This window comes from Sinohyriopsis cumingii, chromosome 11 (assembly GCF_028554795.1).
Source record: "Sinohyriopsis cumingii isolate HCF-2022 chromosome 11, ASM2855479v2, whole genome shotgun sequence".
NCBI classification, from domain to species: Eukaryota; Metazoa; Mollusca; class Bivalvia; order Unionida; family Unionidae; genus Sinohyriopsis; species Sinohyriopsis cumingii.
Genome location: NC_142971.1, coordinates 66,412,266 through 66,435,057, shown reverse-complemented (window position 1 = coordinate 66,435,057; position 22,792 = coordinate 66,412,266). Strand labels below are relative to the sequence as shown.

The following is a 22,792-nucleotide window of genomic DNA, read 5'->3' as shown; positions in this document are numbered from 1 at the left end:
TGTGACACCAGGAAGGATAGCCACTGGCTTCTTGCTTCAGTTTCAAAAAGGCATCCACGTAGTCTGCGAAAATGCCTTTCTGCGTGGGGTCACCCTTGCGGTATTGTTGTGTCTTGGGAAAGTGGCAAATTTCGTACACTTCTAACAGTTGGTATCCCATGTCCAGAGCTTTGAACAATTCCACGCTGACCCAGGTTCCCGTCAAGGCCCGTTCTTCTTGGGTGTGCTGACAAGGTTGGTCTTGGTTGCACGTTTCGGCACAAGTACGGCACAAGGGAAACATCAGTTTGCCTTGACAATGGTGAGGTAAGACGGGATGGTATAGGTTCGTGGGAGGCAAAACTTTACACTTGATCAAGCCTTCGTATTGTCGAATGTTGACCAGGTCGATGTGTTCCGTCAGCAATTGCGGGTGGCCTACAGGAAAGCGACAATATTTGCACACGTAGGGATACAGCGAACACACGTCCAAGTATTTGATTTCTTCTCCTTTCTCTTCGTCGGCTTGGTACAGCAAACAGGTGGCATTGGTCCTTCCTCCGTACAAACTATCCCTCGGGTTCAGCGGGTCCATGAACTGGTAACTTTCCACGAGGCGTTTAAACTCGGGATCGGTTTTCATACGGTGATCGTACTCGTGTTCCCACATTTCCACCACTTGGTATCCTTGCTGTTCTAACTTTAGGCGTCGCTGACAAGTGTCCTGGTACAAGTCTTCCATGGTTCGTTGTAAAAACTGATTTTTAGTGCCACGGTCAGGGTAACAGACGGGACATCCGTGAAATAAGCAACCGTTAAACTCGTACACGATCTTGGGGTTTTCTAAGTCCCAGCCATCGACCGAATACGTTCCGATGGTCTTTTCGCCCCCTCCGTTGCGGGCATGCTGAATCCACTTGTCTTCCTTGTCGCACAAGTAATGTAACCAGCGTAGGGCTTTCACCGAGTATTGACGTTTGACATAGTGGGTCGTTTGAGGGCTGATGACAGCCACGGTGTTTTCAGGCATGAATCGTTGTCGATACACTAAGGAACACGCTTTGGCAATGGTGCAAGCTTCTTTCAAAGGATCGACCCCTCCGTGTTCCATGAACAGTTCTCGAAATTTTCCACAGCAACGCCGTAAAATGTCCACGTCGGAACGACAATACTTTAGCATTTCTTCCTGAAAGTCGAAAGGGTCCGAGGCGTGAGCCTGGTACCAAGCGTAGAAAGCTTCTCGTTGTTCGGTACGCATGTTGTCGGGGTCGTAATAGTGAGCCTCAGGCAAATGGGGTAGAACGGCGTGTTGATTGGCTTCCGTATTGAAAAAGTGTGGAAAGTACCCTTTAGCCATTTCTGTCATTCCAAACGTTTTAGGCATTCGACTCAAAGGCATGGCCAAATAGCTCATCGAATCTTTAAACTGCACTTGTCCCACTTGCATGAAAATGATTTTGGCTCCGTTCAAAGTCACTTTAGGACGCTCGGTGCCTTGTTCCGTATAGTACCTCAAAAGAAACTGTCCATCGTATCCGGAGAAATTGTGAGCCATCACCGTGGCATGACGATGACAATCTCCGTAACGTTCGATGTCCTCTTGGCTCCACGTCTTGTCGATGGGGTCTAAGACCCATTGGGCAAAATCGGCTAACGTGTTCGGTCCCCGAAAGATTTTTTCACGCCCTCCAGGAATCTTGCTGCAGTGAGGGCAATGACTGAAGATAGGTTCTTGAATGCACTTCTCGCACGCTCGATGAGCCACGCAGAAATTAGGGATGTGAATGCCGGTCTCTTGCATGCATTCGAAATCGAAAAAGATGAAATTGCCTTTCTTCTTGTGACCGTCCTCTTTCTCTGGTGGGGGTTGGTATTTTTGCACGTAACATTGGTGTTCCAAGTCCACGATGTGGTGACAAATGTGACATTTTTTCTTTCCTGAACATACGTGTGCCTTGGTATTATTGGTACGTATGACTTGTTCACACGTAGAGCACAATCTCAGCAGTTGACAAGCACATTTCTTCTGTGAACCTTGCGTCTTCAGATGTTGTTGGTAACAGGTAGGGCTGACAAACGTGCGCAGACAAGTTGAACAAGGCACTGGTTCTTCGCTCAGACAGGGTGAAGAGGCCAAACATCCTGTGCATTTCGATCCACAATGCTTGTGTTGCTCTCGATTGTTATAACCATGGTCACATTTCTCACAGTAATAACTGTATCCCAGGAATCCAGTGATAGTGGTAATCGTATCGAAATGGTCATCGTGATAATAGACGTGAATGTATTTTCCGTCCTTAAAGTCTTGCCCTCGAAACAATAGAGGTCCGCGCACTTCTTGAGGGTGCACTTTCAAGGTGTATCGTGGAGCTAGGACATCTTGCAATTTTTGCATCTCAGGAATGCCACAGGGTGTGTCTTTGGACAGGCCAGCTTGTTGCAACAGGAGTTCTGCTTCGTTTCGTTGTTTGGCTCGGTCCGATTGTTGAATAGTGTTCCAGGTTCTTTTCCATTCTACCGTGTCGTTCTTGTTGGCATAGGTTCGTCCCACCACGATGGCACGGGCTAAACACATCTGGTCATGAGGGTTGCGAATTCGGACGAGACTCTTTTTGGTGTTGCGAAGGTCGTCCACCAATAACATCTTTTTGCGTCCAGTCCCTTGAGGAGGAGAGACGTGGGTCATATCCAGTGTGGCTTTACCATCGGTGATGTCAAACTGGTCATTAGATTGTTGCACGTGTTGAATCTTGTCCATGACTTTGGAAGCAGTCAATTCTGGCGGGGTGCTAAACTCGATCCAAACAGGGGATTTCAAACCGTCGTGTTGTATGGAAAGTCTCAAGCGATCGTCTTCTTTGGGTTGACATTGTTGCTTGAGTGAAGTGAGCAAAGAATCCCACACCCCAGTGATGAACACTTCTGCTTTCTCCAACGGCACTTCAGCCTTGAAATCTTTAAACTTCACCGTGTATTTGTAAGCCGTGGTTCTAAATTTTCTAGAGGAGCGCTTTTCCGTCTCTCGAATGGAATAGTACTTTTCAGGGTTGACTAAGGGTGGTGAACTTGGTTTAGAGGGTTTGGATTCTGGTTCACTCATGTCCTCTTCAAAATCACTGGCATGAATTTGTGCCAAGATTTCAGCCCTGGTACGAGGCGATAGATCACGTTTCTGCCTCTTACTTCTTTCTTCTTCTTTCTTCTCGAATGAATGGGATCGTTTCATCTTGAAAGCAAAAAGTCAAATGACTCAAGTTCAAACACCATAAGCTACTTTATAGTCATAGCAGACCAACGTATATAAAAGGGTGTGTGTCTTGTCCTTTCACTATTCATTTCACTCTCAAGCCGAGCACAACGATGGAAGAGACTAACCAGATGGAACGTTTCGTCAGAGCTTTGCGAGGGGTCATTAGAAAATTCTCTTCAGACCAGCCTACGGACTACTCTCCTTCCTTTAGAGATAAAAGTCAAGATACTTGCTATATCTGTCAGAAGAAAGGGCATTGGTCTTCAGAGTGTCCAGACCGTCAAAAACGAACAAAAACAGGGACTAAAAAAGACAAAAGTCAAGATACCTGTTATTATTGTAAAGAAAAAGGACATTGGTCTCCAGATTGTCCAAAAAAGAAACAAGAGGAGTCAGAAGAAAAGAAGGATTCTTCAGAAGAAGAGAGGGATTCTTCGGAAGAAGAGAGGGATTCTTCAGAGAAAGAAGAGGAAGAAAAAAGACAATTCTATTTACAAGAGGCAAAGAAACAGGAGAAGAAAAGAAGAAGGGAAGAAAATGAGGAAAAGACGGTGAAGAAATTTAAAAAACAGAGAGAGTAAACAAGGAGAAAGAAGAAGTCAATGAACTTTTTATTAAAGTGATGTGTTGTGAATTGTGAATTGGATTGTAAAAAATGGAGAAAAGAATAAATGAATGATATAAGGTAAGTGTCTTTGAGTTGTGATTTTAAAATAAGAAGCTACACTCACGCACTCATACACAGACACGTACTATAAGGGTAAAATGGGTGGGGTTTATTTTTTTTTGAGTTATTGGCAAATTGAAATTGTATTTCTTTTCGAGAAATGTGGGTGGCCCTGAAAAGGGCCTTTTTTCTTCATGGTGAAGGGGTGAGTTTAAGCAATCAACTTTAACTGCCTTATGCCTTTGCCACGGCCAAGGCCTACTTCTGGACTGCGTAATGTTGATGATGATGATAATGATTGGGTTGAAATCACTAAGGGTGGTACGGTAGGCTTAGTCACAGGGTTGACGTGTTTAGCTCGGGAAGGTCGTATTCTCTTTGGTCGTGATAAAGAAGTCTGATACATTTGTTTCAGACTTCTTAACTCCGCTAAAATGTCCAACAGTACCGTGACCGTTTGATTTTCACCCTCTTGTTTCTTTGCTGCTACTTCTTCTTGCTGTTGCTGCTGTTGTTTTTTTCTTACCTCTTCTTCTTGTTGCTGTTGCTGTAGGAGAAAAGCCTGTTCCGCTTCCTTTTGTCGTTGTATAAATTTCTCCAATTCTTCTTTTTGTCTCTGTCTAAAATTTTCCACTTGCGGTAATGAAGAAGGTAACGAAGGTTCCGGAACAAATTCTTGCGAGGAGAGAAAATCCACAAAATCCCAATTCACCTCTTCTGAAAGTAAGTCCGAGTTCCCTTGGACAGTCTCCCCTGCTGGTGCACCCCAATGGATCGTTTTCTAAGTTTCCGTCATGTTGAATCACTGTCGCATGGATTGACTGCACACAAGCGCTAGCGAATCTATATAGACTACGTGACGTCACAGACTGCTCTCTTCGGATTGGATGCGGGCTGACTGAATTCTGTAACGCGTGTTCGGATTGGTGAATGAACTCAATCCGTTTCAATCCTTCCTGTACCTATAAATAAGCGCCGTTCAATGCATTGATTCACCTGTTCTCGTCGCTTCAAGATGTGGACTACAGTTGAGTCATCCACCCTTGTGTCTTCCATGATGTTTCGGACAGACTTGCTCATGTATGTCCGATCGAAGTGGACCGTTGTCCACAGGACAAACACCAGCCTGTGGATACGTAGGATCTACGTCGAAAGACAAGGATGCCTGAAAAGAGTGCTGATGTACGGACCAACAGTAAGACGCAGCCTAAGGACAAGAAGAAGACCAATGCGGTGCCATTTATGTTTATGAATACATTAACATAAATCCAAAGGCCCTTTTCAGGGCCAGCCATATATCTCGAAAAGAGATAGTCTTTGAATTGCCTACCCCTTTTTTAAAAAATTTAAAAAAAAAAAATCCCATGTTCAATTTCCCTTGACGCTATAAAGGCCCACTTTAGTAAAAGCCCTTGACGCTATAAAGGCCCACCCTGTTTAATTTCCTTTGACGCTAAAGTGCCCCACGATTTTTTCTTTCTCCATGTTAATTTCCCTTGACGGTAATCTTACCCACGATTTTTCTCCATGTTAAATTTCCCTTGACGGTAATCTTGCCCAAGGGGTCTTGTAATGCTAATTCCCATTGACCGTAAAGTGCCCCCCTTCACTACTGACATATGTTATGTTATGTAATGTATTGTGCAAATTATATCCCGGATATTTCATTGTTATAGTTGTCATAGCCTATTAAGCAAATTTAAAGAATTATTTAAAAGAAAATGTGTCGGATGCAAAGATAATTGTATTTGTGCATAGTTGTCTTTTTCTAGTCTTCTTGGTTTAAACCGCTTGGTTTCAGTGTTTTAAGACGGCATATCCAGTAAGATATCCTTTTCTTTCCTGGTGTGGGGACACAAGTTCGGGTTGTGAACAACTGCAATAAGTGTTATATCATTGAAAGTGTGGCCAGGGGAGGAGGAATATTATGCGACCGGCCTTCTATACAGCTTCTTTCTCATCCAATCCGATCTATGAATGTTGATCCTTTTGTGTAGCTTTTCAGTTTCTCCGACATACTAAAGGCTACAGATCTTACATGTTATGAGATAAATGACATTCTCTGTTTTTCACGTTTTGTTCGGACCATGTATGTTTAATTTTTCTCTAGTCACTGTGCAAGAAAATGGTCTGGTCTCTATCATATGTTGACAGGTTTTGCAACTTTTATCGCTACAGGGACCAGATTGATTAGGGTGGTCTTGATTAGTGATTGGCGTTAGCTTCACCCTGACTAGGATGTCCTTGATGGTTTTTGGTCTCCGGTAGGCGACTGCAGGTTCTTTAGGGAGGATTAACGTTAGTGCGTCCGACGATTCCAAGATGGGTCAAGTCTTTCCCAATGATTTTACCTACTTTGGGGTTGTCTGGATGGTAGGACAAAACAAATGGTGTCCTACCCGCCTTTTCCTTCTTTCCATATTTTAGTAGGTTTGTTCGTCATCGCGGTTTGTTCGTTTAGCTCTTTCGGTTGCCTCCGTAATCAGGTCTTTGTCGTAGCCTCGGTAAATTAAATGTTTAAATAGCTTTTCAGACCTCGTTATGAATGCTTCATCGTCGAAGCAAAGTCTGCGTATCCTCAGTGCATGGCTATATGGGATGCTGCTAATGCCGTGTTTTGGATATCAGCTGCTTGGGAGGAGATAATGGTGTTTGTCGGTTGGTTTGCAGTAAATGTCTGTATGGAATTTGTTTTCTACCAGTCTGGTTGTTGTGTCCAGGAAAACGTGATTTCAGTTGGAGACATTGGCCTTGAATTTTATTGAGGGATGGAAGTTGTTTGCCTTTGATATGAAATCATCAAGACTTTCTTTTCCATGTTGTCACTTCATTTCTATATCATCGATAAAGCGTACCCACCAGTATGATGTTAAGTTCAACCGATGATAAATGTTGACCCTTCAAGTTTTCCCATAAAAAATATTAACAGATGAAGGGGCTATTTTTGTACCCATTGTGGTTTCGTTAATTTGGGGATTGTTTTCTCCATTAAATTCAAAGTTATTGAGTTTTAGGACAAGCTCCAGGAGTTGGACTAGGAAGTGTGTGGGTGGATTGTCTACAGTTCTAGTTTCCTATGCTTCTATACACGCCTGTATCCCTTCGTTGTGCGGTATGTTAGTATACAAAGATGTGATGTCTAAAGAAACAAGCAATGTATCTGGCAGTAATGGTTCGCTTGCTTTGCTTTGTATGAGATAATCTGTCGTGTCCTGAAGATATGATAATAATTTGTGGACATTTGGTCTCATAAAATGATCCAGATATTCTGATATCCTTTCTTTAGGATGCCTATTACCGGAGATTATAGGTTTGCCGGGGTTTCCTTTTATGTGGAATTTTGGTGGAAGATAAAATATACCTGCCCTTGGGTTTTCTGGGCTCAAGTAGTTTCTCATTTGCTGGTCGATGTGCCCGGTTTGGTACGCCTCGTCAATAGTATTAGGGATGGTCTTTGCATATTTCAGTGTTGATCTTACCTAGACCAGGGTTAAAAAAAGTAGCATCTCTCCTGTCACCAGTCTTCTTTGTCCAGATTGTATCCATCTTATCTCGTTAATGCTCAGTAAGGATAGGTTGTAGTTCCTCATCTCTGCTGCTACCTGTGCTGTTTTTCCTGCCTCATACGTTGTCATCACATTCTATGTTGAGATGTTAATTCTCCTATTTTATAAAAGGGTGGTCTGCTTTATGGCTACCGCGGGGTCGCGGCTTTCACCACATAGCATCATAAACTTCCAGAAGACCCTTCCTCACTCAGGCTTTCATTTTCTGGTTTTTCTTCTGTTGGCGTTTTTTTGTAGCAAGTTAGGTTTTCCAGTGTCGAGTTGCTAGCCCCACGCCTAACCCTCCTCTTTTTACACCCGGGCTTGGGACCGGCAATGGCGGAGTTTGTTTGTGACTTGGCTGTGTGTTATTGATAAGAAAGTGTGTAGACTAACGCGTCATTAAAAGAACAGATTGAGAAGTCGTATACAATGTGAAATATCATGTCGCAGTGACAGCAAAATACCAGGAATACGCAGGTTGAGTTTAATTTATATTAAAGAAAATTAACTAGGGTCTTAATACTTCAAAAAACGTTTGATTTATTTATAGTCCTCTTCTTGTTCTACAAGATGTTGATGGTGAAAAAAATGTATTACTCGCTACCACTATTTATTGGATGCTTTATCTTTAGTATTCTCTCGTGGGTCGGTGGTTCTTTCCGGGATTTTCCCGGGTTCTTCCTCCACCATTAATACTGGCCGCCATGTATAGCCTATCGAGTGCTGAAAAATGGCGTTAAACGCACAACAACAACAACAAATCTTCAGTATTCGAATCACTCACCATACGAATGACAGGCCTAATTAATTACCTCTTTTGAACTCTTGGATTTATAATATTGTCATTATATTAGTTTCGTAACGTATTGAGAACAGATAGCATACAAAGGTCTGTATGACTAGATCAGACTCAGTGCTAAGCTTTTAAATATGTGAAAAAGTGGTAGTAAAAAATTGTCGCCTGCAGGATTCGAACCCACGCCATGAGAAATCAAGTTTCATGGCCAAATACAGTATATAAAACACAACTGTGTTATTATAACATGAATAAGATGAAGAAATGGCCGATAAATATTTTTTTAAAATTCATTTGATTATATTTTTGTTTTGACTCTCTACCTTCAGCCGGACTTATATAATTTGTGTAGGTTTTAAGTCACACAAACCAATTTGCAACTTTTTAAATTTTCTTTTCAGGTAGCGTTTCCAGATGTTGCGCCATTGACTAATAACTTCTATGGTGGACTTCGCTTCTGCACCGCAGTAACGGCAGCATACGGCACAGAATGTGCTCTAACCTGCAACTGTCCCAGCGCCGATCTGTGTGCGGAAATCGTATTCTTCTTCTGGAATGATGGGGACACCATCAACCCGTCTAAAATTTGTGAAATTCGTGCTGTCAATTTGGTGTGAAGCGATACACCTTTGCCACATATCGATATGATTCACGATATATGGCTTACGATACGATACAGTATAGATACGCATAACAGACTGATATTCTTTTCACTTTTAGTAGGTCTCTCGGTAGTAGGGTAGTGCCGTTTTATGTGCTGGCATTTTGGTTACATTTCTAGTATGCAAATTACAGCTAGACATATGCTTATATGTGCATATGCATTCTCTTCCTTGAGACGATTTATATAAACATTTCCAAAACGACAACCTGTAAGTGTCAGTGGTTTTTATTCAACGCTGTACACCAGTTCATGTTCTTCCTTTTGTTTAGCTGCAAACTCTTCTTGGCCATGATTCCCTTTGTTTTGCAATTCAGGAATGGTTTTAAGAGAGTTTAGTACCAAGTTCATCTCTTCAATTAAATTTGGAAGGCATTAAGGTGTTATCTTCATAACAAAATAAACTGTGTAATTTCCTCGTGTAAGACAATTCATATCTACAACAAGTCCGAGTATGCAAATGGAAATGACTAACAACCAAATGCTTCACATAGTACTTCCTGCACATGCAAAACAACTGATGCGGACTTATACACTCATTTCTGTGTGTGAAAAGGAAATCGTTGACAACGCCCACCCCACTTCTACAAATTAGCAAGATGACTATAATTTGCGCATTTTGGAATCTGCTCCCTGACCGATTCAGTGCTCATTGCTATCCCGTTAGAACGTTCAGTCGCTGATTTGACGTTTATTAGTGTAAAAGAACCCATTCCAAATGTGTTCTCATTTTATGATTTAAGTACCTTACCGATCATTTCATAGCCAGCTTTGTTCAAAGTTTCTATGTTGTTTTGTATCTGTTTCAGTTGAGTTTGGATGTCTATACTTTTGGTGTGTAACGCAGTGAATATGCTACGGTTAGTTCTAATTGGTGGTTATTGTCTTACTCTGGACAGGAAGAAAGAATAACCACTAATCAGAACTAAACGTAACATGTTTCTCACTGCGTGACACGCCCATAGTGTAGATTTAGCTTACCATAAAAGTAATTAAGATGTGACGGAACAGCGAAACTTTGGTTAAAGTGTGTATTAAATGGTCAGTAAGGCATTAAAATCATACGGGGAACAAATCTGGAATGTCTTCTTTACGTTGTTGTGTTCTAAGCAAATGGTCATTCGGACAGGGTAAAATAACCAGCATGGAATTAGAGCAGGGGAGGTGGCATATATCAAACCATGTGAGTTAGTCACCATAATCATGCTAATTTGTAGAAGACGAGTGGGTGTTGTTAATATTTGTTACTTTGTTACTGACATCAATAAATGCATACATACAGCTATCTCAGATGAATTATCGTGTAAAGAATAACAAAGCAAACGAGCTATAAATATTCACGACTCATGAAAATAAACTAACTTTAATAGAGAAAATATCGTCTTGAATCGAGTGTCTACCTCTTGTATCGTTAAGAAAAATATGTGGAAAAATATCGATATATAGAGTAATCGTTTCACCCCTACTATCAATATTGATGGAGTATTGTCGAAATTGCTTTTAATTCCGAAAAAGAAATGACGCAACAATAATTGCTGCGCTTAATAAGCTGTTAATTTGTTGACTATATATATATATATATATATATATATATATATATATATATATATATATATATATATATATATATATATATATATATATATATATATATCGTTATTTCATGACCCATCGTTAGTTACAGTACTTTTGAATGAGCCATGCAAGAGACTGGTATCTTCTATGTAGCTTTTGTATCAATTTACTATTTCACGTATCTTACTTGTATGCAAATAATGTTACTTTAGACCTGCACGTTTCTCATCGTTTGAACTTCAAGGTTTCATATAATGTACAAATCACTTTTATAAAGCACATATAATTTGTTGTCTTCGCACAGGAATAAATTATATATCGGTTACAGTAGTTATTGCATAGTTTTAGCAGACTTTGTTGAATTAGAAAGTAAAGAATTGCCTGCTATGATTTAATATTTCATCATTATCCCATCATTTTAAAGATGCACAAATTAGCGATGAGAGTTCGATAACGCTAAGTTGTGATGTGTGACGTGGCGCACTGTAAAATTGTCGTAGACTTGGACTGTTTTTCTTGTCTATTCAACCAATGCATGCTTCTATATAGAGTACAATCGTTCTTTTGTAGCAAATCATATTTTTCTCTTTTGAAGAATACCATATTTTATCATTGTTATTTCCATACTCTGTACAGTTGTGCATACTTTAAAGTAGCAATATATTGAATGTAATTTTTAGACGAAAGAAAGATTTAATGAGTATATATAAATTTAATATTGCAAAAGAACTGACCAATTGTGTGTAGATTTATGCTAGAGCTTTTATGAATTTTGGAATGACGTTGGATTATTAGACTCTGTCATGTGTATTGATGTAGGAAATCCCACCAGAGCGGTTCTTAATTATGTATTGATTTGGGAAATCCCTCCAATTTGGCCCATAATTCATGGACAATAACGGGGCTTTGCCTAGGGTAGATTTTTAGTATCCGACATCAATACACGTGGTTGGTTATTTTATTTTATATCACATTCTTAGCAAAACGATGCCCCATTGGTAAAGATAAGCCAACAAAAGATGTAACACATTCAAATTTTAAACCTTTAGTTTGTACATACATAACTTGGTTTACACTGAAGAATTCAATGCAAACTCAGAAGTGCAGTTCAAACATTATTGAAAATCTGCAGCTGGGAAATTGTGGAAGGAATTTCGGGGTTTCTTTTAATGAGACCAGGTTATCACTTACAGAATTTTATAAATGGTTATTGTAATAAGGACCTCTCTCTCTCTCTCTCTCTCTCTCTCTCTCTCTCTCTCTCTCTCAACAACAACAACAACAAAAAACAGAAGAAATAAAAAATGAAAGAACCTTTAAAAAAAGTATGCTCAGATTCTTACCGAAGTTAACATGCGCAGAGGGGCGTAAACTTGCGAAACTATCACTACTATAGTTTCAAAGAAATGACAATATTATGTTAAAAATTTACTCTTACACTTCAAACGCGTTTCATGTTAAACCAATGCAGTTACATCTGGATTTTATTGGCGTATTGATATCGCTTTTTGATTAGACAAGTATAGACCTGTCCACCAGTTGTCCAACTAGAGACTTGTTTCATACCTTCGATCACGAGCAAACCAATCATACTCTGTACGAGTTACCTCCCTTACATTGGCCATCGCGAACGACAGTTTGTTATTTGGTTCTTGCTAACATTCCTGTCGTCGTCATTAAACTAAACTAGGGTCACAACACATCACGAAATTCTGAATTCTCATTTGCGTGTTATTTCTTTGTTAGTTTGGGGTTTTGTTTCTGTGTCACATTTGTGTAATTAATCAGTAAGCCTGTCCGAACCAAAGATGCCCACCGTGTACCACAAAACAGAACCCACGCTTTTAATATAAAAAATTATTCCTATCTCAGATTACTAACACTTATACATTATAATCATTATTATATGAGAATTCTGTATGTAACGAAATTAATGAGTGTCCATTTTAAGAAACAAATCCATTCTACAATAAAATCCCCTAAATACTACACTTTATGACCTCGGCTCCAAGAAATTGGCTAATTAATGAGTTTGATAAATATCTTCCAGACATCGACTCCTAATAAATAACTAAAATTTAATAAAGCATTAAACCGAGACGTAAATACAAATAACATATGCCATAGTCTTCTTAAAAATATTAACGGCTAAGTGATGGTCACATTCTGGCATTTCACACCCACAAGGTTGCCCGTCGCACGAAGTATTCATATTAATTGCAATTAGTGCGTGACAGCATGAAAAGTTGTGCATTGGTGCATGTTTTGGGTTCTTTGCAAAGCAATTGTTGTGTAGTTACTATGAATAATTATTTCTTTGATAAACGTCGAAAAGAAGTATTTTAAGGTATGCTTTTGTATTAGATGTTATTTTCTTCTGTGATACTGTGCTACGTCGTCTTTTCTGAATTTTTCATTTTATGCTGACATACGGGTACAGAGTAAATCATGAGAGTGATCAAGAAAAAGAAAAACGTAAACGAAGGCTTTTTTACTGGACCAATGTGCCAGCAATACGCATTATCATAAGTTAGCGCTTGCATCTTCCATATTTCTCTGACAATTTTTGTGCAGCGGACATCTCACATTTGTTTCCCCAAACTGACATTTGAGAATATTTGTGTTATTGCTAGGTTTGGAAGTGTATGTTTTTCCTTGGGCACTAGGCAGGCATTAAGGATTGATGATCATAAGAGACTGAATTTTCATTTAATCAGTCTTGTCTTAATTCTGAGAAAAATTTGAAGATTTTCCTTAAATTTAAGTCATTAATTAACTCGGTTTCTATGGTGTACAGTTTGACAACTAAATAGTTAATTTTCATCCTTCAATCGATATCTGGCAAAAATGCAAGTATTGTCATAAACAATCTAAGAAAGATAAGGAAATGTCGCATAATTCGAGGAATATTTTGAGGAATTTTAGTTAAAATGAGGCCTAATTAATTCTTACGCGCTAATCGCTTCTGTTTTGGTATCCATTCTTGAGACTGTTCGTAGTTTGGTATCAACCTGAGTAAAAGTTTATAATCTGGGAATTTCAATTGATTTTATGTACATGATATGTTTGTCGCTTGCAAAATTCTCAGTACGTTTAAAAAAAAATCTAATTGGATTCCGCATGATACATCGTCGAATAAAATGAGCTCACGTGGGGATAAAGGGTAAGATGGTACTAACATAACCAATCGTATGCAGATAGTTTGGATGGTGGAATGTCTGGCAAGGGATCAAATTTCATTGGCAGAGACAAGGTTCGTTTTCTGTATGTGCTGACGAAATTTGAACATATAATGTGTATTTAATGGATATTAATAATGTATATGTCTGAATTTTGAAGCAGGAATGTGGCATTGAAGACTTTTCAATTTCTATTATTTTTGTAAGAAATAATTTACCATTAATGCAATTCATTGTAGTGGAAATATTCCAGTACAGTGCAAATAACATAGACCTCCTCCGGGTCAAAGTTCAGAACATGTAAATTTCACCTACGAGCACACTCATGTTGCAGGTCTTTATTTATTTTATAGTAGGCGTGTATTATCGCGTTTTCAGTGCAGAACTTCTCTTTCTTAATATTTCTTCACGTTACTAATTTGTTTCACTACATGAAGCTCGACTGTGATAAGAACATAAATGTCATTCCGCATTCTTATAAAAATGATTTTTGATGTGTTTTCATCAATATCAAATTTTAAAAATGTTCTATTGTCTTTATTGTATATGTTTTCAGAATAGTTACCGTAAATTTTAGATTCAGTAGCAAGAATTTATGCTAAATATTGTTTCTAAAGCACGAGTCAGGAGATGCATTGAACTAGTGTCTGGTGCAATTTCTAACTACAGAGCATCGGTGGGTGGGGGGAGGGGCGTCTCAGGTTTCTTATCTCACTTATGACACGTAAGGACTATTGACAGTTCTGTAATATTTAAGAACACAACTTGCAGAAACAACAGTAATTTTCGCCATTTTACATTTTTAGTTTCAGTGTTTTATTTCTTCATAACTGTATAATTAAAACGGATAGTCATAAATATAATGTTTTCCGATGTTTATACTGCTCTGTTTTGAGACTCCAGGCTACCACAACACCCAGAGAGAGAGAGAGAGAGAGAGAGAGAGAGAGAGAGAGAGAGAGAGAGAATAACAAAGTTACACGATTAATCGGCAATTATGTTCCTTATATTTTATTGAATCTAATACGCAATAATTTAAACAAAACGGTGTCATAAACGGAAGCTTAATACAATAAATGTAATCAATCAATCTATTTCAGTCGATAATAATGGCTTAATCTATGACAATCGATAATAATGTTTTAACCCATTACAATCAATAATAATGGCTTAACCTATTACAATCGATAATAATGGCTTAATTTATTTACAATCGATAATAATGGCTTAATTTATTTACAATCGATGATAATGGCTTAATCTATTACAATCGATAATAATGGCTTAATTTATTTACAATCGATGATAATGGCTTAATCTATTACAATCGATAATAATGGCTTAATTTATTTACAATCGATAATAGTGGCTTAATTTATTTACAGTCGATGATAATGGATTAATATATTACAATATTACAATCGATACTAACGACTTAATCTATTACAATCGAAAATAATGGCTTAATGTCTTTCACATCAACTTACGTAAGCAAATTTTAAATTTGAAAGACCTTTTACACATTCCAAAGTCACTAAGTTGTTAAATTTAATGAAATCTCTATTGGGTAGGCTTTTTTCTCAGTCCATTCAGTTTTTTTATATCCAGCTAGTAAAGAATCATCAGGTAGGTCCTATAGAGGTTTTGTCACATATGTCACAAGGTTGATTAATATCGATCAAATGGACCCATTACTGTTTTAGAAACTCAAAAGGATTGGAGAACGTGACGCGGCCAACGCCATGTTACGTTTAACTGAATCCATAAAGTGTCGATTTTTTATTCACGCATTGGTCCATTTGTTCTCTCCATTACGATCCACTACATAATCACCGGGAAGATCCTAAAAGAGATTTCCGACATTCCAAACGACTGATATATCTAGATCAGTAATATCCATTACTGTTTATTTTTCCATGTCGGCATGGAAAAATTGAAACTGTGTATACCGGAAAGGGCTGTAAAATGAATTCTCCAACTTTACTTGAACTTTAGAACCCTAATGTAATTTGTTTACGGAAATGCAGAAACCACTGCACGTAAAGCAATGATGTCAGTGCTAATGTTAGAATACAGCAAGGTTGGAGTGATCCATTGTCTTTCATGGGGGAGTAAGGAATAATAGAAAATTCAAACTATTTTGGTTCTTCTAGCATCCCAAAAGTGCAATATATATATATATATATATATATATATATATATATATATATATATATATATATATATATATATATATATATATATATATATATATATATATATATATATATAATGTCTTCTACCTATTAGATTGTGAATGAGACCATTATGAGAAGATGTCAAGTTTTTAATCATGCTAATCTGCATGGTATGTATCGCTGCATTATCGCAAAAAATTCAATTTATCATCTATCTAAAAGTATTCAATACAATCATGTCTAGTTGAAATTTACCATTTTACACTGTATCCACTTAATTTAAAAAAAAAAGTTTAATCTTTCAGGGATAAACGTAAACAGTGATTCCAACCGGCCGATCATCTTCTTATATTTCTATTTGCAAGAAATGGAGAATTTCGCACTTCTGTATTGGCTAGTAAAGGCGAACTCGCATTGAATTTTAGAGGAGTTCCCATTGAAGCTGTTGAATATGAAATCTTTGGAACTATACTGGCGCTATTTATATGACTGTTGCCTTTGTCTGGTTTTCGCGCTATGTCTGGAAGAGACCCTCTTTTCTGTGCATGCGATCGTTCAACAAAATGTCCAGTCCTGTTGTTTTTCGACTTGTGAACTATGTCCTTCTGTATAAATTTCTTAACAGACCCGTTTCGAACGTTATCACTTGTTGTGTATTGATCAAAACCTTCATTCTTTGCAGCGACCCATGGGTTGTTTGTTCTAACTCTATCCCGTGTGTTTTCAGTGATGTCAGTGTCTTCAGGTAACCGTTTTGGAACTTTTCTATGCCAAAATTTGCTCTCCCATGCATAACTTCCAACCGTTTCGACCTTTTTGTCGGTCACTCCTGTTTCTTGTGGAGCAGAGTGGTGATTAATCTTTGGCAGCCTATTTCGTGTGTAACCTAGGAGCGAAATTGAAGCCTTGGTCCCACGGACACTGACGTAGTCGCTGGCTCCAGTTCTGCTATTTAAAGGTGAACACCTCGGAGAACTTTTGGGTGACATTGTTTCGTATCCTTCATCTAGTCCGTATCTCCTTGGAATGTCTGATATGGATCCCGTGTACGAATTTGCAACTGACGAAGAATTCCTACCTTGCTCTAGATTATTGTCCTTGTTGGCGGTGTGAAGTCCAGAATCACTGTCCATGGCAGTTTTCTGCCGGCCATCCATATCTTTTGAATTTAGTTCTCTTGCTTCCGGATCCTTGTTGCTCTCTTTGTCAATCATTTTTTCTTCATCCCCTTCCTCGTAAGTATCACCCTCTTCCTGTGGCGACAGTGTAGGGGTGGGGGGTTTCGGACGCCTCAAGCGGATTACACGTTTTCTCGGCTTAACAAAGTTAAATAGGTCACCATTTTTTTCGTCTATAATTTCAGCAATATCCAAAAGTCCATAATCCAACGCCAGCTGTCTACAAGTTAAGCTGTAAACGTCCAGCCTTTTCTTTCCTTTTACCTCCTCAACCTCCTGTTAAACAGGAAACAGGAAGTTTAACATGAGCCTATTCAACTTATAAGCGTAACTAAACATCTATCAAAATATACTATACCAGCATTATGCTAAACTCTGTTAGACCTGAATTGAGATTTTTTCATAAACTTTAGCGTCGTTCCGTCTACTTCCTGTCTATTTTTACCACATATGGCATATATTTGCACAGAAAGCCAATGTAAACATGCAGTGTTGGAAATATTTGTGAAATATATTACAATGTTCTGTTACAGACATAGTACCAGAAGCAGAAATGTATCTCGAAGCTATCGAAACAAAGAACTCACATCTAGAAATTTAGCAACATTTTGATAACTTCAAATGACGGACATGTCAGATTGATCAAACAAACCCAGATCAATGGATTCTTATGCAAATATGGTGTCGATAACAACCCTTCCAAACGTTTATCACTGTCACTCTAATAAACATGATCGTAAAATACATCTCCACCAAAAAGGAACGATACAAATAATCTATGTAAAATCATATATGCCCATTTAGCGGACAAGCATTACTTACAATGACAGATGTCACGTAGTTGTAGTCCACCCCATTGTCCAGAAGGAATTCCGCCATTTCCTGCTGACCAGCTCGAATAGCCGCCATTAGGAGGTTCTCGCTATACTAGAAGAAAAAACATTTTTAATTGAGTTTCTGCATTTTCAATTGTAACGAAAATATTAGTCCAAGACACCGTGAGACAAATTAGCTTTTTGAGAAAGAGACATTGTTTAATATATATACTATAGGAATTTTCTTAAGTCAGATTTCACAACTAGTGTCCGTTATTCAGAGGTTATGGTATCAAAGTATACCATTAGGGTGTTAACAGTGCTCTATTATTTATTAGAAAATGAGATTCCGATATTGGGAGGTTACGGTATAAAAAGAGCCCACCGACGTATCAGATATGGTATACCTGTTCACTAGGCAACGAGACTACGGTATTAGGATGTTACTGTATGCAGGTAGTCCACAGACTTATTAACTATGTTCTATGTATTCATTCAACAAGAAGATTCCGGTATTCAGGGGCTGTGATATGCAAGCAGTCCACTGACGTGTTAGCTATCTTCTACTTATTCATTAGACAATGTGATTCCGGTATTCAGTGGTTACGAGTAGTCTTTTGACGTATATAGCATGATCGGCCTATTCATTGGACAAAGAGAAATTTGGTATTCAGAGGTTCTAGTTTAAAAGTAGTCCGACATATTGACTAATCTGCTTATTAATTAGGTAATGTTATTCGGTATTCAGAGGTTACGTTATAAAAGTAGTACATTGACTTATTAACTATGCTCTACCGTTACGACCGTATGGTCTTCAAATAAGTAGCAGAAATAAACGAAACCAGCAAGTTTATTAAAATCAACAAATAAAATGTGATTTAAACCCCAAACAATTATAGAAGTTCACGAGCCCAAAAACCCGAGTTGTACTTATATTTCATCCGAAGAAGGCTTCAAAATTATGAGATTTGTCTGGTACTTTTTACACGTTTTCGCGGGGGGGGGGGGGGGGGCTCAATGTGCTTCGAACAGACTATACAAGAAAATACGTTAGCAAGAGCTAAATATAGTAAAGATAGATACATGCAGTCAGGATGGTTGACCATACAGATGTTACATGGTACATATGGCAGGAGAAATGTTGTAATAAACAAACTTGAGATCATATATATTTATAGAAACTGACATACTATGCAATGTACGTTTCTGATGGGGTGGGGGACAGTCTAGATATTCTTAGAACAAACAAAGACGCTGTTAGTATGCCAGTTTAAAATGAATTACGTTCATAGAGGAAATTAATGGTTTTTATTCGGTCAATAAAAGAGATAAAAATGAACGATTACATATTTTTTAATGATTTGTGAGAAAAAAGCCTCCAATCGTATGCAAACAGAAAAGTACCTAATAATACCAAGATTTGTCTGGACAAATTCTTTCTTCAGTATTCAAGTTCCTTTTTCTTTTAAATTCTAAAACGTACTTAAATGAGGACAATTTAATGTTCTTTTGCGAATACGATTTTAATAGTGAACAAAAAGGGAGCCACGTTGATTTAATTTCCTATCCTTCGAAAAAGAAGCAGTTTATTAGATTTCCTTGATAATGGAGCTAATGAAATGGCACGGCCCTGTGTGCATCGTCCATCTGTCAACATTTGCTTATTACAATTTGGAGGAGATATTTTTTACAAAAATGAACGATACCGACCCATAACAATAAAGTGATCATGCATCAGATTGCCTGAGATGATCTGTCATCAGATTGTCTGAGATGATCTGTCATCAGATTACCTGAGATGATCTGTCATCAGATTGCCTGAGATGATATGTCATCTGACTGGATTAGCTTCTTAACACTTAGTGGTCGTTATTTCTACTCCATTTTAATCAAACTTAGTAAATAGGCTGATTTCATCAAGATGTTGGATGATTTTGATCATCAGCGAGACCTATGCATATGTACGGATTGACCTTGCATTACTTTGGCTGGGTTTGTAACTCTTGTGACCGGATATAACAGGATTTTGATCAAACTTAGTAAATAGGCTGATTTCATCAATATGTTGGATGATTTTGATCAAACTTAGGAAGTATGCTTATATTATCAAGATGTTAGTTAAAATTGATTATGAGAGAGATCCAACCAAATGCCAACTGTTTAGTTATATATTCGACATGTCCTTTTTGATTTTGATAATAACCTTGTGGGGGTATGTTAATGCATAAAGTATATGAAATTGTAGGGAATTTCATGTGAAAGCAAGGAAGCTAAAGAGCTTCGGGGCTATATAGAAAACTTTCTGTACTAATCTATTGCTATGTATGTCATAAAGTCCAGCCTGAAATTTAATTATGACTATAATATACATGTAGTGATTAAGGACATAGTTCCACTTTATTAATACAACATTGATTGAGCTTTATTAATTACATAACCTGAGTACACACAATAATATACGTGCTTGTCATCACCCACACATTACAAACATTCATGTTTGGACATTATGGAAGAAAAGATAATCTACACAAGAGTGTGTGTAACATCAGTGGTACAGAAAGTCTGTACGAGTTAAAGCAAAGTCTGGCAGTCTCACTTTTTTCTAATTCAATGCATACGTGTCATTTTACCATTGTAAAGAAAGGTTGTACCCACATAAGTGTAAGACTCTTAAGTCATGTTACCATTGTAAAGGAAGGTTATACACACATAAGTGTAAGGTTCTAGGCCATTTTACCATTGTAGAGAAAGGTTATACACACATAAGTGTAAGATTCTAGGCCATTTTACCATTGTAGAGAAAGGTTATACACACATAAGTGTAAGGTTCTAGGCCATTTTACCATTGTAGAGAAAGGTTATACACACATAAATGTAAGATTCTAAGTCATGTTACCATTGTAGAGAAAGGTTATACACACATAAGTGTAAGATTCTAGGCCATTTTACCATTGTAGAGAAAGGTTATACACACATAAATGTAAGATTCTAAGTCATGTTACCATTGTAACGAAAGGTTATACCCACATAAATGTAAGGTTCTAAGCCATTTTACCATTGTAGTGTACGACTCTATCATTGCCTAGTGGGATTGCACATATATCATTGCGTAGTAGGACTGCACATATATAACTGACTAGTGGGACTGCACATACAGCATTGTCTAATACCAATATTGGAGACGATTGTGTCAAAAAGGCTACTTTTGATTTAGATTGTGGAGGTGAAATTTGTTACTCTTACACATGCTTGTAATAATCGTGTGCACCTTTCCATCAATTTCATGATGCACTCTCGACAGCTTTGCTAACTTCAATAAAGAAAATATAGAGTTTACATTTAGTTAGTGCTTATATATATTGTTGCTAAAATGTATACCCATGTCATGTTGATGTCCGAGCACCGTTTATCCAAACAGTCTTCCAGGCAGTCAATATTACCCATCTTGACAGCGTTGTACATATCCTATGGGGGGGAAATGGATGTAAGTTACTTTGTACATACTATCTGATAAAAACAGAGTTACAAATAAGTTTTTACTCTTACCGGTACGATCCTTTCTTTCTGGTACGGCTGTATCGGACACAAATGTCTTAACGATACGACATACCTGACCGTACCAGTTTACATGCACAAATGGATCAAACATTTTTCTCTCGGAAAGAAAACCAAACTTTGAACACAACGGTGTCTGACTTACATGGAAAAGACGAGTATTGATATTTACTGAATGAAATAACATTATTTTTTTCGCTACACCTCTTGAAAACACAGTCCACATGCAACTTTTATAATAACTACAACGAGCCGCTGATTGCAGAAGTCATCGTTTCTAAAGGAACAGATTGTATTCAGTTATAGTGATTCGTGTGCTTTCTTAAAGCAGAAAACAACCGCTCATAAAGAAAAGAGAAGAGTTACCATTCTGTTCGACTGCATGACGGATGTGCCTAGTGTTTGGACATGAGATACACTGATAGCTTTCATCAAAGTCAATATCTGGATTCTAAACTTAGCTTTAGTCAAGCGCTCGAGTTATATTGGTGATTCTAAAGCCAACATGTTTGAATTGAAACTAGCCAGTCGGTACAAAATATCATATCTAAGGCAGAGGCGACCGTTGAGAACTGGATTGATGAAGTTAAGCTAACTTTTGTATTTTTTTTTAAACATTAACATAATTTTTCCTTGCTGTGCATCAAGTCTTGAATATAAGTCTGAATAATAACGACGTCATTTTTTTTCCTTTTTTTTTCTTTGGTGCTTTAAATTATATTAAATATTTGAAGTCATAACGACAGAAGTTTGTGGATCGATAAGAGACTGCCACGAAGTGTGTTCTACGTCTCATTTACAATGTTTCATCGACTGTTCGGAGTATAGGTCAAATAGTGACTCTAAGTTGATTCTTAGATATTGACTGCACATTTCGAACCCAGACATCAACTAAAGGAAATTCAAAAAACATTCCAAAGAGCAAAAAGATGAAGAGGTTAAAAATAAAATAAATGTAATACCTATTTTTATATGTATTTATATGTTACCGTGATGTTGTAAAAATGTTACACTTTTGTGCTAGATAAATATCACCTAGCCAAAGAATATCATGAACATTATGTATCAGTCAGTATTCAGTACAAATAATATAATTAACTTTTTGTATCACTCAGCATTCGGTACAAAGAGTATCATTAACTTTTTGTATCACTCAGCATTCGGTACAAATAATATAATTAACTTTTTGTATCACTCAGCATTCGGTACAAATAATATAATTAACTTTTTGTATCACTCAGCATTCAGTACAAATAATATCATTAACTTTTTGTATCACTCAGCATTCAGTACAAATAACATAATTAACTTTTTGTATCACTCAGCATTCGGTACAAATAATATCATTAACTTTTTGTATCATTCAGCATTCAGTACAAAGAGCATCATTAATTTTTTGTATCACTCAGCAT

The 22,792-nt window shown here is 37.6% G+C and overlaps 2 protein-coding genes across 9 annotated transcripts in view; one reads left to right on the top strand and one right to left on the bottom strand.

Moving 5' to 3' along the window:
• Nucleotides 1-14,183, top strand: part of LOC149788609 (uncharacterized) — a 96,006-nt gene extending 81,823 nt beyond the window's left edge. Inside the window, exon 12 of the mRNA XM_089974680.1 lies at nt 8,642-14,183. Coding sequence (XP_089830806.1) covers nt 8,642-8,857 — 216 coding nt within the window. The 3' untranslated portion in view covers nt 8,858-14,183. The remainder of the gene's footprint in view (nt 1-8,641) is intronic.
• Nucleotides 14,184-14,650: 467 nt separating this feature from the next.
• The window catches only part of LOC149788608 (uncharacterized), a 47,262-nt gene continuing 39,120 nt past the window's right edge, over nt 14,651-22,792 (bottom strand). For all 8 annotated transcript variants that reach the window (XM_089974676.1, XM_089974673.1, XM_089974672.1 and 5 more), the window contains 3 exons: nt 21,204-21,290; nt 17,833-17,937; nt 14,651-17,286 (listed from right to left, as the gene is read on the bottom strand). In XM_089974676.1, coding sequence (XP_089830802.1) covers nt 16,171-17,286; nt 17,833-17,937; nt 21,204-21,290 — 1,308 coding nt within the window. In that variant the 3' untranslated portion in view covers nt 14,651-16,170. The remainder of the gene's footprint in view (nt 17,287-17,832; nt 17,938-21,203; nt 21,291-22,792) is intronic.